This window comes from Oncorhynchus mykiss, chromosome 15, assembly GCF_057628025.1.
Source record: "Oncorhynchus mykiss isolate SJ-2025 chromosome 15, ASM5762802v1, whole genome shotgun sequence".
In the NCBI taxonomy this organism is placed as follows: domain Eukaryota; kingdom Metazoa; phylum Chordata; class Actinopteri; order Salmoniformes; family Salmonidae; genus Oncorhynchus; species Oncorhynchus mykiss.
Genome location: NC_143036.1, coordinates 24256072 through 24274277, shown reverse-complemented (window position 1 = coordinate 24274277; position 18206 = coordinate 24256072). Strand labels below are relative to the sequence as shown.

Below are 18206 nucleotides of genomic sequence, written 5' to 3'. Positions count from 1 at the left end.
AAACACACCGGCCAGCTGGTCTGCGCATGCTCTGAGGGCGCGGCTGGGGATGCCATCTGGGCCTGCAGCCTTGCGAGGGTTAACACGTTTAAATGTCTTACTCACCTCGGCTGCAGTGAAGGAGAGACCGCATGTTTTCGTTGCAGGCCGTGTCAGTGGCACTGTATTGTCCTCAAAGCGGGCAAAAAAGTTATTTAGTCTGCCTGGGAGCAAGACATCCTGGTCCGTGACTGGGCTGGGTTTCTTCCTGTAGTCCGTGATTGACTGTAGACCCTGCCACATGCCTCTTGTGTCTGAGCCGTTGAATTGAGATTCTACTTTGTCTCTGTACTGGCGCTTAGCTTGTTTGATAGCCTTGCGGAGGGAATAGCTGCACTGTTTGTATTCGGTCATGTTACCAGACACCTGAAATGGAATTAATGGAATCATTCCATTCACTCCAGCCATTATTATGAGCCATCCTTCCCTCTCCAGCCTCCTCTGCTCCTGTTTCAGTCTGTCCAAATGAAGGATAGATATATACCAACATAAAGACTGGGGTCACAGGGTTTTTCTGCATAGGAGACTCCCCCCATCATGAACTATATTACATTGCTGCACTGTGACCACTAACTATGCATGGTTCCAAATGGCAACCTATTGCCTATGTAGTGCACTACTTTTGACCAGAGCCCATGGGTAGTAGTCCACTATAAAGGGAATAAGGTGCCATTTGGGACGTATCCATTGTCTTTACCAAGGTGACTAACGAGTCAAACTAATTAACTACCTCCATATACATGGCCTTTACTCTCTCCCTCTCTATTTGGCCTTGCTATCTTGTAGGACGTAAGCAATAGGTCACCTTCCCATGTGACGGTAAATCCATTACTGTCCTGTATAATACGGAGACTTACAAACCCATCCACACACAACATCACTGTCTTGTATAATCAATGGTCAGTGGTCAGCTAAGTGCTGAAGGAGAGCACCTTCTCATGTTCTATTCATTGATGTTGTGTCTGTCCCAAATGGCAATCTATACTCTATATAGTGCACTACTATTGACCAGGGTCCATAGGGCTCCGGACAAAAGTAGGGAATTGGGTGCCACTCGGGACAAAGCCGTAGACCTTGTATCGAGGTGTAGATTTAAATAGATGGGTGAATGAATAAACAAATTGGTTGGGAGGTTGGGTCTAGGCTAAATGACAAACTACCCCCTTTACTGGAGAGCCTTGGTGGGGTGGGGGGACTGAAGCACGTTTGGATAGACTCACTTCTCAAGGTTATTCACTACTCTCTACTATGAGATGCAGTATCCCAACCTTCTCTCCCAAGTGGTTATTGTGAATATATATCAATATGATTCCAATAACTCTGGGTTAACGTGTTCGTGTTCCTAGATCCCTCAGTGGACCCTGCATCCAACATACCATGTTCCTAGATCCCTCAGTAGACCCTGCATCCAAAATACTATGTTACTTGATCCCTCAGTGGACCCTGCATCCAACATACCATGTTACTTGATCCCTCAGTGGACCCTGCATCCAACATACCATGTTACTTGATCCCTCAGTGGACCCTGCATCCAACATACCATGTTACTTGATCCCTCAGTGGACCCTGCATCCAACATACCATGTTACTTGATCCCTCAGTGGACCCTGCATCCAACATACCATGTTACTTGATCCCTCAGTGGACCCTGCATCCAACATACCACGACATGGGATTACATTTACAGAGATATCTTCCAAATTATGATAATCTTTAAAAAATAAATTGACTGTCCAGGATTATGTTAAAAAATCAAATCACATTTTAAGAAAAAAGGTTCTGGGTGGCCCCAGTGATGTTCTGGGCCGTATGCACTACCCTCTGTAGTGCCTTGCGGTCGGAGGCTGAGCAGTTGCCATACCAGGCAGTGATGCAAGCACTCAGGATGCTCTCGGTGGCGCAGCTGTTGAACCTTTTTGAGGATCTGAGGACCCATGCCAAATATTTTATGTCTCCTGAGGGGGAATAGGCTTTGTCGTGCCCTCATCGCGATTGTCTTGGTGTGTTTGGACCATTCTAGCTTGTTGGTGATGTGGACACCAAGGAATTTGAAGCTCTCAACCTGCTCCACTGCAGACCCGTCAATGAGAATGGGGGCGTGCTCAGTCCTCCTTTTCCTGTAGTCCACAATCATCTCCTTTGTCTTGATCACGTTGAGGGAGAGTTTGTTGTCCTGGCACCACACGGCCAGGTCTCCGACCTCCTCCCTATAGGCTGTCTCATCGTTGTTGGTGATCAGGCCTACCATTGTTGTGTCATCGGCAAACTTGATGATCAAATCATATCAAACTTTATTTGTCATATGCGCCGAATACAACAAGTGTAGACTTTACCATGAAATGCTTACATACAAGCCCTTAACTTCTTCGGGCTAGGGGGCAGTATTCGGAAGTTTGGATGAATGAGGTGCCCAAAGTAAACTGCCTGTTACTCAGGCCCAGAAGCTAGGATATGCATGTTTCCAAAACTGTTAAAATAATGTCTATGAGGATAACAAAACTGATATGGCAGGTGAAAACACAAGGACAATCCATCCAGATCCATTGTAATCAGCTCACCACTGATTACAATGGCTGGGAATGGGAATATAAAAGGAAGACCTCCCAGATTGCAGTTCCTAGGGCTTCCACTAGATGTCAACAGTCTTTAGAAAGAGTTTCAGCTTGTTTTTTGAAAAATAAGCTAGAATTTGTAGTTTTTCTAAGTGGCTCCCATTTTGGCTGTAGTGTTTGTTGCGCGTTTCAGTGAGGGTGTGCACTTCGTTATTTATCTCCGGTAATGGTCTCCGGTATTCTCCGTCTTAAATTTGATAATTTATTTACATATTAGGGTACCTGAGGATTGATTAGGAACGTTGTTTGATATGTTTGGAAGAAGTTTATTGGTAACTTGTGGGATTCATTTGTATGCATTTTGAACGAGGGAAACCGGTGGATTACTGACTCAAGCACGCCAATGAAATATACTTTTTTGTGATATAAAGAAGGACTTTATCGAACAAAAGGACCATTTGTTTTGTAGTGTGCTTTCGCTGTAAAGCCTTTTTGAAATCTGACAAAGCGGCTGGATTAACAAGAAGGTAAGCTTTTAACTGATGTATAACACTTGCATTTTCATGAATGTTTAATATTACGATTTTTGTCATTTGAATTTGGCGCTTTCACCGGATGTTGGTCAGGTGGGACGGTAGTGTCCCAATGATCCGCAAGAAGTTAACCAACAGTGCAGTTCAAGAAGGGTTAAGAAAATATTCACCAAGTAGACTAAAATGAAAAGTAATAATAAAAAGTAACACAATTAGAATAACAATAACGAGGCCATATACAGGAGGCACCAGTTCCGAGTCAGTGTGCGGGGGTACAAGTTAGTTGAGGTAATTTGTACATGTAGGTGGGGGTGAAGTGACTATGCATAGATATGGGGGGGTCAATGTAAATTGTCCGGTGGCGATTTATTAATTGTTCAGCAGTCTTATGGCTTGGGGGTTGAAGCTGTTGAAGAGACTTTTGGTCCCAGACTTGGCGCTCCGGGATCGCTTGCCGTGCGATAGCAGAGAAAACAGTCTATGACTTGGGTGACTGGAGTCTCTGACAATTTTATGGGCTTTCCTCTGACACCGCCTAGTATATAGGCCTTACGTTCAGATGCCTAGCAGTCGCCATACCAGACGGTGATGCAACCGGTCAGGAAGCTCTCGATGGTGCAGCTGTAAAACCCTTTAGGGATCTGGGGACCTGCCAAATCTTTTCAGTCTCCTGAGGGGGAAAAGGTTTTGCCGTGCCCTCTTCACAACTGTCTTGATATGTTTGGACCATGATAGTTCGTTGGTGATGTGGACACCAAAAAGCTTGAACTCTCAACCCACTCCACTACAGCCCCACCTTTTCCTGTAGTTCACGATCAGCTCCTTTGTCTTGCTCACATTGAGGGAGAGGTTGTTGTCCTGGTGATGGTGTTGGAGTCGTGCCTGGCCATGCAGTCACGCAGTTATGAATTAAATCTTCTATGGCCAATGTCTGATTGTGTGTTATTCATCCAAAAAGGTACTGGAACATCTCTCCTACCCCGATCCCAATTTACTGCCAACCTCTTTCCCCGAACACAAACAGTACGGATCAGCAACAAATGTGTGAAGAGTAGGCAGCATAAACAACCTCTATCGATGAGGAGTACCGCATATCCAATCCCGACTCTTGTCCCACTAACTCACACAGTGAGTATGATTCCATGCCAATGAATTGAATAGTTACATTAAAACGTTTACATACTTTGCAAGAAGAACGATGTCCCTAATAATGCTGTTTACATGGACACATCTGAAATCAGGCTACCCGATGGGACTCTGGTAAATGCAGGAAATCGGCAATCAAAACAAACGTTCTACTACAGGGATCATGTTATTTTTGGGAAGCATATTTGATTCTGAGTTTGAACATATACAGTTTCTATGTGAAAACTTCTTCTAAGACGTTCAGTTCTTCCGAACTCACTTCATTGGCGCTAATGAGAGAGGCTCCCTCGGCTGGTGCTGGCACATTCACAGATCAAATACACCGCTGGAATGCTTACTTCGATGCTTACTCCGATGCTTACTTTGATGCTTACTTCGATTTTGACCGTACGCCGATCAAATCAAATGGCATTGGTCACATACACATGGTTAGCAGATTTGAATGCGAGTGTAGAAAAAAATGCTTGTGCTTCTAGCTCCGAAAGTTCAGTAATATCTAACAAGTAATCTAACAGTTCCCCCAACAACTACCTAACACACACAAATCTAAAGGGGTGAATGAGAATATGTACATTTAAGTACATGGATGAGCGATAGGCAAGGTGCAATACGTGGTATAAAATACAGTATATACATGTGATATGAGTAATGTAAGATATGTAAACGTTATTAAAGTGCCATTATTTAAAGTGCCATTGTATAAAGTGACTAGTGACACATTTATTAAGATAAGCAGAGTAAGGTGTTTACATGACTATTGCATAATCTGCCTACTGCCATAAACAGATTAATATCAAAGTATTACTGTGCATGTAAACTTACTTAGTGACTGATCAGTCTATGCTATGGATCACTAACAGAGTACACTCTTAGAAAAAAGGGTTCCAAAAGGGTACTCCTATGGTGACAGGGTACTTCTATGGGGACAGGGTACTCCTATGGGGACAGGGTACTCCTATGGGGACAGGGTAGTCCTATGGGGACAGGGTACTCCTATGGGGACAGGGTACTCCTATGGGGACAGCCAGAGAACTCTTTCAGATTCTAGATATCCCCTTTTTCTCAGAGTGTAGTGTAGCATAAGCAGCATAAAGTACAACCTGTGGGCTTCACAGCCCAACCCACTTTCTCACACACACTCAGTCTCTCTGCCTCCTATCAGTTACCCAGAAAAGCAGAAGATCAATAGAGGTCAGAGACTGATGCTGTTACTCTGAGTGACCTCTTTATAGAGCTGTGTTTGTTGAGACCCTGGAGATGCTGAGCACACACACACACACACACAATGTAGTACAACTGAACGTAGATGAGGTTAGAGTGGAGATGAGAGTATCGAATCCCATGAACCCTGTCAGGGATGTGGGTACACTATTTTCTTGGGAACTGCAAACTACTGTAGGATCAAATCCACATGCAATACAGTTAATGCTACATGTTGTTTACTGTGTGTGTGTGTGTGTGTGTGTGTGTGTGTGTGTGTGTGTGGTTCATACTTATGCTACTCGTGTTCATGGGTTGCTATAATGCTGATATTGTAGAATCTACTGCAATGCATCACAATTCAATACATTAAATCATCTAAAAAGGAAATGAAAAATGGGAAGTCAGTGGAAAGTGTGAACGCTCATCGCGAGTTCAACAATGAACAGAACGAGACTTTAGTTCTCGATAGATAATTAAGTATTTATTTCCAAAAGATTCAAGTTTTCTGTCAGCTACACATTTGCATTGTCCGTGTCCTGAGGCTAGTAAAACTTTCCCTGATAAACACAGTCATTCATTAAGCAGGCTCTTCCTCCTGGGGAGAACTGAACAGAACTGTAGGCTGTGTCTCAAATGGCACCCTATTCCCCACGGGCTTTGGTCAAAAGTAGTGCACTATGAAAAGGAATAGCGTGCCATTTGGGACACACACTAAAGCTCACAGCTAAATCCCATCCACTGAAACATGTACAGTTTATCTCATTAAGAAGACTTCACCAGTGAAACAAACTAAGAGGCAAAGCCAACGTTCTCTGGGGAATTGGCTATGTTCAGTGCTTTCTGTTTCCTCTATTGTATCATCTATTTATAACAATCCCTCTATTCAAACACAAAACCCGAGGTGACCTAATTGGATGGATTTGATTGACAGATCATGGTAGGAACTATTATAATTCCAAGTTTCAGACACACAGAACCAAAGCCTAACACCTTTTATCCACCCTCCCATTTCACTACTTACTCTGCCACCTAATTGGCACCCTATTCCCTAACAGTGCACTACTTTTGACCAGGGCCAATAGGGATCTAGTCAAAAGTAGTGCACTATATATGAAACAGGGTGACATTTGGAACTTAACCTTCATATACAGTTGGCCCTTTTCCTGTTCATGCATCAATTATACTGTACAGTGGAAATAGAAATAACAGTGGGTGTCATATAAGAGCTCTGAGAGAACATTAAAAAGGACAGAGTTTTTAGTGACTGCTAAATAATTGGGAAGAGTAGGTGTTTGATTGGAAGAGACTAGTAGCTCATTCTCCCAAAGGACAGGCAGGGAATATGCCATGGCATATAATTAATAGTTGAATTTCCACAATTATTCTGGAGTGGAGCTCCAAGTTTTGGAAGGTATTGTTTAGACAAATACCTTCTCTCTTTTCAATATCTTAGTGTAATATTAAATTATACGGTTGACAGGGTCATTTCAAGTAACCGTTTTATTAGTTGAGAGCAAATACCGATGAGTTGACTCACAAATATTGAAACTGACACACAGGCCTACACAGTTATAGCTCAATGAACGTTGCTCATCTACCTTGCCATTCCTATAGCGCTAGATTTGCCAGATGAGCTCAGTCATTGACATGTCAGAGCTCTGATGATTGTGTCAGAGTGTTATGTCCATAATATCACACATACTCCAAACGTTCTTTAATAACCTTGAAAGGGACACTTGGGGATGTGTCCCAAATGGTACCTTGATCCATATATAATGACCTCCTTTTGACCAGAGCCCTCTATAAGAAATAGGTGGCCATTTGGGACACATATTTGAATCATGACGCAGGTGGATTACATAGAGTACATACAGTACCACTAGTTACAGCCATTGATTTGACAGGGTAGAGGTGGATAAATGACCGTTTATAATATCACTGCACTTCTCCAACATCTACTCTGAAAGAGATTGTTGTTACTGTTGTCCCGTTGACAACATTGATTATTGTTATTTGAATTATGTTAACATTGTAAATCTCCAAAGTAAGCTTTAGCAATATGTACGTTGTAACGTCATGCCAATAAAGCAAATTGAATTTCATTGAAAGAGAGAGAGAAAGGGTGAGAGAAAGAGGGAGGAAGGGGGAGAGAGAGAGCAAGAGAGAGAGGGGGAAAGATAGCGAGAGGGGGTGAAGAAGAGAGAGAGAGATAGAGAAAGAAAGAGAATGAAAGAAAGTGAGAGAGGGAGAGAAAGAACGAGAGAGGGAGGGAGAAAGAGAACAATGAAGGCGGGGACCATCTTTCAGGTGGAGTCTACTGCCTACTGTACATGCATACTGAACGCAGGATGACCTCATTGTGGGGTTGACGTGGAGACCAAGGAGGAGGGGGGGTGGGTCATATTCCTACAACACACCTTAGAGAGCCACACACACACACACAACTCAGAGAGACACGAAACCAACCAGCCCTTATCATGAAATACCCTCCTGCAAGCCACAATCAATACCCTGGATTCCCTGGGCACAGTAAAGTCCAATGTTCTGAAAGAGGGAAACACAGAGAGAGGGAACACACAAAGAGAGTGAGAGAAACAGAGAGAGAAACAGAGAGAGGCAGAAACAACACACCTAAAAGAGACATAAAACCAAGTCTTTATGTCATGAAATACCCTCCTAGAACGGCAAGTCACAATCAATAAGTTGTGCAATGTCCTGCAAACAGACATGGTTAAAATGGCACTGTTGTCTTGTTAAGGTTGTGCCATTAACATGTTACTGTAGAGAGCCAGGACAGGAGTCTTCCTGAAGAAAACCATTTATAACAATGAAACAACAGTAGTGAAATAGAGATAGGCTTTCTCATCAAAATGCCAGTCAGATACATTCTGTGCTATGCGACACCGCAAAGACCCAAGCCGACACACACACGCAGACACACATGTACTCATGCACTATATTCACAGGATTCTGTAAGGTGTGTTAACATGACATAGACTCTGATATGATCAAGAAGCATATGTCCCAAATGGCACTGGTCATGTCCATGTAAATGTACCCATGAGCACCAACATGTGAAGTTCATAGGAGTATATCAAATTGGGTGTCAAAAAAAGTCTATATTTTGGGAAAATGAAGGCAAACATTTTTAAACATTGTAATTAACATCTACCAGAAATAGCATTTAAAAGGTATTAGAGATACTTCAACACACAATAATGTTGAAGTAAATACCTGTCAACTAATGTCAACACGTATATTTAGTTTTGGAGAAATTATTAGCTTTTTTTAAGTTTAAAGAACATTGCTTCCTACCTTTTAATTTTGCCACCAAAAACCCACCTGGCTTTAAGATATTTTCTAATGTCTCTCCCTCACCATGAGGGAGGAAAATGAAAGTTCACAGAAGTGACACGTAAAGGTAGACCTGCCAATTAGTTAGTGTTTTTACTGATATAAAATGTTTTATGAATAATTTTTTAAGTGATTAAAACTTGTAATTCTGTAACTAAATCGTTAACAGAGTTACTGAAACATCTGTAATGAAATTACAGCAATTTAATACGCTACAATGGGAAATCATAATAGTCACAAACCACAGGCTACTGTCCTCCCTTCCACTGGCATACTGTTATGCTCAGCTGATAACTGATTTCTTTCTCTTTCTGTCGTCTGGCGGTCAAAGCGTGCGTGTTTAATAAACAATCTGGAAAACACCTCCCTCTCTCTGCCTCTATTATCTCTGTCCAGTTATGTTACCTCTCCGGGCTCTTACTGACACCTACCCATAAGCCCCCTCTCTTCCCATTTACTGTGACCAGCATCCTCACCCACTGAGCACCGACCGACACCGGACGTCCATGGACGTTGAAAAGTGGTCACATTTTTGTCAGTCAGCCCTGGCCTTTTGTCAGCCCTGGCCTTTTGTCAGCCCTGGCCTTTTGTCAGCCCTGGCCTTGATTTCAACATCCACAGGCGTTGTTTTTTGGGCGGTCCAGACCGGCCTTGATTTCAATGTCTACAGATGTGTTTGTTTAGCATTACATTTTTAAAGGGAACAATCGGATTCTCAGCGTAATTCCATTATCGTGGAATGACCACACCCTATTGTCGATATAATAGTGCTACTTTGGACCAAAGCTATACAGCAAAGGTAACTGAACTAAATGACTATCGCCCCGTAGCAGTCATTTCTGTCATCATGAAGTGCTTTGAGAGGCTAGTTAAGGATCTTATCACCTCCACCTTACCTGACACCCTAGACCCACTTAAATTTGCATACCACCCCAATAGATCCACAGATGATGCAATTGCAATCAATGTAGATATACGGGTGGCCATTTGATTAATTGTTCAGCAGTCTTATGGCTTGGGGCTAGAAGATATTAAGGAGCCTTTTGGACCTAGACTTGGCGCTCTGGTACCGCTTGCTATGCTGTAGCAGAGAGAAAAGTCTATGACTTGGGTGACTGGAGTCTTTTACAATTTTTTGGGCCTTCCTCTGAGACCACCTAGTATATAGGTCCTGGATGGCAGGAAACTTGGTCCCAGTGATGTTCTGGGCCGAATGCACTACCTTCTGTAGCACCTTACAGTCGAATGCCGAGCAGTTGCTGTACCAGGCGGTGATATAACCACTCAGGATGCTCTCGATGGTGCAGCTGTATAATCCTTTTGAGGATCTGTGGACCCATGCCAAATCTCTTTTTTTTCTCCTGAGGGGGAAAAGGTGTTGTCGTCCACTCATGATTGTCTTGGTGTGTTCGGACCATGATCGCTTGTTGGAGATGTGGACACCAAGGAACTTGAAACTCTGGACCCGCTCCACTACAGCCCCATCAACGTTAATGGAGGCCTGTTCCGCCCTCCTTTTCCTGTAGTCCAGCCTGGCAGATGTGTTGCTGCCTACCTTTACATCCTGGGATGGCCCGTCCAGAAGTCCTGGATCCAGTTGCAGAGGGAGGTGTTTAGTACCAGGGTCCTTAGAAAGTGATGAGCTTTGTGGGCACTATGGAGATGAACGCTGAGCTGCAGTCAATGAACAGCATTCTCACGTAAGTGTTCCTTTTGTCCAGGTGGGAAAGGGAGTGGAGTGTGGAGTGTGATTGAGGGGCGATAGTCATTTAGGCAGTTTACCTTTGCGTTCTTGAGCACAGGGACTATGGTGGTCTGCTAGAAAGATGTAAGTATTGTAGACTCGGGAGAGATTGAAAATGTCAGTGAAGAAACACTTGCCAGTTGGTCCACGCATGCTCTGAGTAAACGTCTTGGTAATCTGTCTGGCCCCGCAGCCTTGTGAATGTTGACCTGTTTAAAGGTCTTGCTCACATCAGCTACGGAGAACGTGATCACACAGTCGTCCGGAACAGCCGGTGATCTCATGCATGCTTTAGTGTTGCTTGCCTCAAAGCGATCATTAAAGGCATTTAGCTGTTAATTGACTTCAACATCATAGTAACCTCCAAGCACATCATTAAACCCGGGACCCTGCGTCTGAACCCCGCCCTGCGCAACTAAGCCCTGGACTTCCTGACGGGCCGCCCCCAGGTGGAGAAGGTAAAAAACAACACCTCCACTACATTAATCGTCAACACAGGGGCCCCACAAGGGTATGTGCACAGCCCCCTTCGATACTCCCTGTTCACCCATGACTGCGTGGCCACGTACGCCTCCAACTCAATCATCAAGTTTGCAGATGACACAACAGTAGTAGGCCTGATTACCAACAATGGCAAGACAGCCTACAGGGAGGAGGTGAGGGCCCTGGTCGAGTGGTGCCACGAAAATAACCTCTCCCTCAGAGTCAACAAAACAAAAGGTGCTGATCGTGCACTTCAGGAGACAACAGAGAGAGCACCTCCCTATTCACATCAACGGGACTGCAGTGGAGAAGGTGAAAAGCTTCAAGTTCCTCGGCATACACATCACTGACAGTCTGAAATGGTTCACCCACACAGAGCCTCAGGAGGCTGAAGAAATTCTAATTGGCCCCTAAGACCATCACAAACATTTACAGATGTACAATTGAGAGCATCCTGTCGGGCTGTATCACCGCCTGGTACGGCAACTGCACCGCCCGCAATCATCAAGGACATCAATCACCCGAGGCACGGCCTGTACACTCCGACATCATCCAGCTTCTATCTCAAGGCCCTCAGAATGTTAAATTGCAATCACTAGCCGGCTACCACCCAGGTACTCAACACTGCACCTTAGAAGCTGCTGACCTATGTACATAGACATGGAATCACTGGTCACTTTAATAATGTTTACATACGGTTTAATTCATTTCATATGTATATACGGTTTTTTAGTCAATGCCACTCAGACATTGCTAGCCCTAATATTTATCTGTTTCCTAATTCCATTATTTTACTTTTAGATTTGTGTGTATTGTTGTGAATTGTTAGATACTACTGCACTGTTGGAGCTAGGAACACCAGCATTCTGCTACATCCGCAATAACATCTACTAAATATGTGTATGTGACCAATAAAATTAGATTTGAATAGGGTGCCATTTTGGTACGCATCCTCAGTCGTAGATGCATTTTACTGAACACTGGGGGACCCATATGACAAAAGCTTGTTTGGGAATCAGCTACAAACTCAGCTTTCAAGGGAATCAGCTACAAACCCCTTAACCTAAGGTAGCAGGCACAAAATAAACGCCTGAGCAGAGTTGGCACATCCGGTATCCAGGAGAAAAGGAAGCTAGATTGAATTAGCTGTATCCTTGAAAACCGGATACATCCGGTTGTTGGCAACTCCGTTAAGGGTGCAAACACCTAGACACATACTCATCTCTTTAATCATTTCTGATAGCTACCCTGGGTTTCATGTCTTCCTTCCTTCACTGCATATGAACTCTATATTCACTCATCATGTCACAGAGAGTGAGAGAGAGCAAAGAGGGTAGAGAAACAGAGAGATGGAAAACGAGAGGCAAGAAACAGAGATGAAGAGGTAAAGGGAGAGATGAACAGAACGAAAGATAAAGAAGAAAGAGAAAAAATGCAAAGAGACCGAGAGAGGGTGTCTCTCATAATGACAACCAGGCAGGTCTGTTTGTCTGAGTCAGAATTGATGCGAGTGTCAGAATGTACAGTTGAAGTCTGAAGTTTACATACACTTAGGTTGGGGTCATTAAAACTTGTTTTTCAACCACTCCACAAATTTCTTGCTAACAAACAATAGTTTTGGCAAATCGGTTAGGACATCTACTTTGTGCATGACACAAGTCATTTTTCCAACAATTGTTTACAGACAGATTATTCCACTTATAAATCACAATTCCAGTGGGTCAGAGGTTTACATACACTAAGTTGACTATGCCTTTAAACAGCTTGGAAAATTCCAGAAAATGATGACATGGCTTTAGAAGCGGTGTACCTATGGATGTATTTCAAGGCCTACCTTCAAACTCAGTGCCTCTTTGCTTGACATCATGGGAAAATCTAAAGAAATCAGCCAAGACCTCAGGAAAAACAATGTAAACCTCCACAAGTCTGATTCATCCTTGGGAGCAATATCCAAACACCTGAAGGTGCCACGTTCTTCTGTACAAACAATAGTATGCAAGTATAAACACCATGGGACCACGCAGCCGTAATACCACTCAGGAAGGAGACGCGTTCTGTATCCTAGAGATGAACGTACTTGGGTGCAAAAAGTGCTAATCAATCCCAGAACAAAGCAAAGGACCTTGTGAAGATGCTGGAGGAAACAGGTACAAAAGTATCTATATCCACAGTAAAACAAGTCCTATATCAACATAACCTGAAAGGCCGCTCAGCAAGGAAGAAGCCACTGCTCCAAAACCTCCATAAAAAAAGCCAAACTACGGTTTGCAACTGCACATGGAGACAAAGATGGTACTTTTTGGAGAAATGTCCTCTGGTCTAATGAAACAAAAACAGAACTGTTTGGCCATAATGAAAATTGTTATGTTTGGAGGAAAAAGTGGGAGGCTTGCAAGCCAAAGAACACCATCCCAACCGTGAAGCCATCCCAACCGGAAAATGATGTGGATATATTGAAGCAACATCTCAAGACAGTCAGGAAGTTAAAGCTTGGTGGCAAATCGGTCTTCCAAATGGACAATGACTCCAAGCATACTTCAAAAGTTGTGGCAAAATGGCTTAAGGACAAGAAAATCAAGGTATTGGCGTGGCCATCACAAAGCCATGACCTCAATCCCATAGAAAATTTGTGAGCAGAACTGAAAAAGCGTGTACAAACCTGACACAGTTACACCCGCTCTGTCAGGAGGAATGGGCCCAAATTCACCCAACTTATTGTGGGAAGCTTGTGGAAGGCTACCCGAAACATTTAACCCAAGTTAAACAATTTAAAGGCAATGCTACCAAATACTAATTGAGTGTATGTAAACTTCTGACCCACTGGGAATGTGATGAAAGAAATAAAATCTGAAATATATCATTCTCTGTACTATTATTCTGACATTTCACATTCTAAAATAAAGTGGTGATCCTAACTGACCTAAAACAGGGAATTCTTACTAGAATTAAATGTCAGGAATTGTGAAAACTGCATTTGGCTAAGGTGTATGTAAACTTCCGACTTCAGTGATGCGAGTGTGAGCAGTGATGTGAGTGTACAGTGCTAGAGTTGCTACGCTAGCAGGAAGCAGTGATGTGAGTGTACAGCGCTATAGTCACTACGTTAGCAGTCAGAACTGATTTGAGAGTACAGTGCTAGAGTTGCTACGCTAGCAGGAAGCAGTGATGTTAGTGTACAGCGCTATAGTCACTACGTTAGCAGTCAGAACTGATGTGAGAGTACAGTGCTAGAGTCGCTACGCTAGCAGGGAGAAGTGATGTGAGTGTACAGAGCTATAGTTGCTAATCTAGTTTACAGGTATTTTGCCGCCACACCAGCAGGGAGTAGTGATGTGAGTTAACAGCTCTGTAGTCACGCTAGCAGGGAGCAGTGATGTGAGTTTATAGATCTATAGTCACGCTAGCAGGGAGCAGTGATGTGAGTTTATAGCTCTATAGTCACGCTAGCAGGGAGCAGTGATGTGAGTTTATAGCTCTATAGTCACGCTAGCAGGGAGCAGTGATGTGTGTTTATAGCTCTATAGTCATTACACTAGCAGGGAGCAGTGATGTGAGTTTATAGCTCTATAGTCACACTAGCAGGGAGCAGTGATGTGAGTTTATAGCTCTATAGTCACGCTAGCAGGGAGCAGTGATGTGAGTTTATAGAGCTATAGTCGCTACGTTAGCAGCTGTCCACTGTGCTGGGCTGGCTGGCCCGGGCCACTCTTTGATACTAGCCAGCACTGATTAACATGCAGTGTGATGTGTGTGTGTTGCTACATTCGCAGCTCAGTGGAAAGGACGACCTGATCAGAAGTTTGTGACACACCTGCATGAGGACACACACACACACACACACACACACACAGTGCATGTACAACCACCACACACAGATATACATACTTGCAGACACGCTCAAGCATTGCTCTCTGTCTCTCATTCTGTCTTTCTACGTCTCTCTCTATCTGTATCTCTTTCTCTCGCTCTCTCTCTCTCTTAACCTCCCACAAAAACATGTCCCGGCGCAACACAACACACACTCAGTTTTGTTATCGCAGATGGTGTATGTGTGTGTGTGGAGGAGCCTCGGGAGAAACAGTCTGTGTTTGTGCGGCGTCGGTATCTCCCTAGCATCTGAGGGTTAATCTCCCCATCTGACCCTCTAATTAGATATGACTCTACCGTCTACACAACCAGCAGGACCTACTCTTCTAGCTGGGATATCATACCAACACAGTCTACAGAAACAGCCAATGTGTCCCAAATGGCACCATATCTGCTACATAGGGTTCCATTTGGGATGCAAACAGGCATGACTGACTCTTCTAGCTGGGATATCATACCAACACAGTCTAGAGAAACAGCCAATGTGTCCCAAATGGCACCATCTCTGCTACATAGGGTTCCATTTGGGAAGCAAACAAGCATGACTGACCCTTTTTATCATACCAACATGATGGGGTGTGGTAAGCACAACTGTCGTTATAGTAACTCAGACTGATACATTTAAAGGAGGAATTTACCAGAATAAAACCAGTTATTATGCTGCTACCAACTGGGCACAGACGTCATTTTGATTTCATTTTGGTTGAGTTGTCAACTAACGTGAATTCAACGTGAAATCAACAAAACATTTCACCATGTCATTGGATTTAGTTAAAAAATTGGGTGAAAATTCATCACATTGAATTTTTTGGTTGAAATGGCATTGAAACAATGTTGATTCAACCAGTTTTGCCTAGTGGGTAGTTTATATGCGCTACTGTAAAACTGTATCTGTAGCTGTATAGCTGTGGTAGTCAATACTGTCATTAACTCAGACTGATACACAACATTCAAACAGACGTCAATGAAAACCAGAAGACAACAGATTCCCACAGACATGCAAACCTTCCCACACACTTAAATCAGTACACCTTCAGGCAGATGCCTTGCAGCAATTCTCTCTTTATTCTGCACATCTGCATGTTCCAACTCAGCCTATATACTGTACGATAGCACTTACATTAACTCCCTACACAAACAGAACGGTAGCTAGGTAGAGAACAACACTCTCCAGCCAAACAGCCATATAGATGCAGTACACTATTTTAATATGGTCAGACGGTAGAACAGGCAATGATCTCAAGTCAAACATTACTGTAGCAGATGAAATGCAATGATCATTTTGTGATGAAGGATGAGTGAGATGATTTACATTGTTTTACCTAATAATGTATCCTTCCATTCTATTAGACTATGTCTCACTTTTAATAGTGCTTTTGGCTATTAAAAAAACAAAGCATTATTGCTTCTCTTCAGTGAACATTTGTGCCGCTTGGAACCTCCAAGCACAGTGTCAGTGTGATACCTCAGTTTATCCCGACCGCTTTTACCTAGAGCTCCACAGAATGATATTGCCCACTTTGTGCTGCCTGTAAACCCGTCGGGACCTTTCAGAAACATCTCTCTCTTTCTAATCATAGGGGGGTGGATGCCTACGACCAGGACATGCATGCTTGGTAGCCAGGGAAAGTATGCGACAAGACAACCACTACTGGCTACCTTATAATGATATTTTCCAATAGCTACATTTACAGAGAGTGGGTTTCGTAGTACAATCTTGCAGGCAGATCGAATCTGTGATGATGATCGTTATCGGGCAGAAAGGGGTGCGCTCTCTGTATTTCCCAATTCACTGCAGGGAGAGGGTCTTGCAATTTCCATACATGTATAACCTAGTTTTTATATTTAATAGTACGCGCTTTCATGTAGGCTATTTTATCAATCTAAGTTTCTACATTGAAACCAAAGCATAGCCTTATGATGCTGATAAATTGCAGGCTTGCAGCAAAACATGCGTGTCCCATTCAATGCCATGCACAGGTGAAATATGCTAGTTGAAATGAAGAATGCACTAACCTCAAACAGCGGTCCAATTTTATTTTTCTCCAGATACGACTGAATTCTTGACTGCTGTTGAGACGCCATGAAGAAACTATACGTCTTGCATTAAACGTAAATTATTTGAAAATAAACGTTGGGGCAATCCCATACATTCATTAAAATGGGTAGCCTATACGAGAGTCGAATTCAAACACCTTTAAGAACTACAACTGTAGCCAAGTGCACACAGCGATGGATAACCGCAACAGATATACAGTAGGGGCGTCAAGAGCGGTGGGTTTGCTTCACCGCACCGCGCATAGTGGAAAGTAGCAAGTGGAAAGTAGCAGGTACTCTCGCGCTGCGCTTCGCTCTACTTGGTTTACTACACAGTAGCACCGGACCATGCTCAGCGCGACGCTTGAGTGGCTCCCTAGCGACCGCTTCATGCTCCAAGCCAATGGCAATGATAGTTACTTGACAGTGATTAGGGATCTTTCGCTCATTGGCTGAGAGTGGTATCAGTGGATGAGAGGGTCCCTCCTCCAGATTGTTTACCTATCTCGCAGTATTTAAAGGTCCGGACGGAAGACAGATGTGAGAAACAGGACAGTGCGGTTTTTCGCGCAGCTGTACTGACTGTAGGCTCAGGCTAGGGCTACACAGGTGTGCTTGTTCAAAGTTTGGCCGGGGCATGATTCGCATAGTTAGTTCGTAAAATGCGCTGGTGCGCACGCCTCCTGTCATGTAACCTACAAATGTTTTGCACATGCTTATGCATAAGTGGGAAACAGATGTCACCAGCCTAATTGCTTGCCAATGCCATGTATATTTATGTGGGTGGACTGAGATCCTTGGAAGATTGTGGAAAGGCACCAGGCCGGCAGTGTGTTGTTTGTGGTGAGACTTTGTGTTTGAAACAATAGGTGCCCTTTGGGACAAGCCTCTGCCTGGACTTTTGTTGGGCAGGCAATGAGAAAACTGGGTGATCTGTGGTCTAGGAAGAAGAATTCATCCTGGGAAGTCTGCTGCAGACTGCATTGACAGAGACAGAGAAGCAGACAGACAAACAGAGTGTGTTTGTGGGGGAAAGAGAGAGACTGAGAAACAGTGATACCATTACAGAAAAATCACATGAATTTCACATGTGAACACATGATCTCATGTGAAGTTAATGTGATAACATGTGACAATATGTAAAGCAACATGTGAAAACATAAAACTGCGTGACAACATTTTAGCACGTGAGAACACGATCTCGTGAAATGGGATGCAAAATGTCAATATGTGATATCATGACACTAC

At 43.5% G+C, this 18206-nt stretch overlaps 1 protein-coding gene across 2 annotated transcripts in view; it reads right to left on the bottom strand.

Moving 5' to 3' along the window:
• Nucleotides 1-17544, bottom strand: part of c15h8orf34 (chromosome 15 C8orf34 homolog) — a 169808-nt gene extending 152264 nt beyond the window's left edge. The window contains exon 1 of one of the 2 annotated variants that reach the window (XM_036944104.2): nucleotides 16938-17544. In XM_036944104.2, the coding sequence (XP_036799999.1) occupies nucleotides 16938-17006 (69 nt within the window). In that variant the 5' untranslated portion in view covers nucleotides 17007-17544. The remainder of the gene's footprint in view (nucleotides 1-16937) is intronic. The other variant, XM_090199666.1, reaches the window with a different exon arrangement.
• Between the last annotated feature and the right edge of the window lie 662 nt (nucleotides 17545-18206).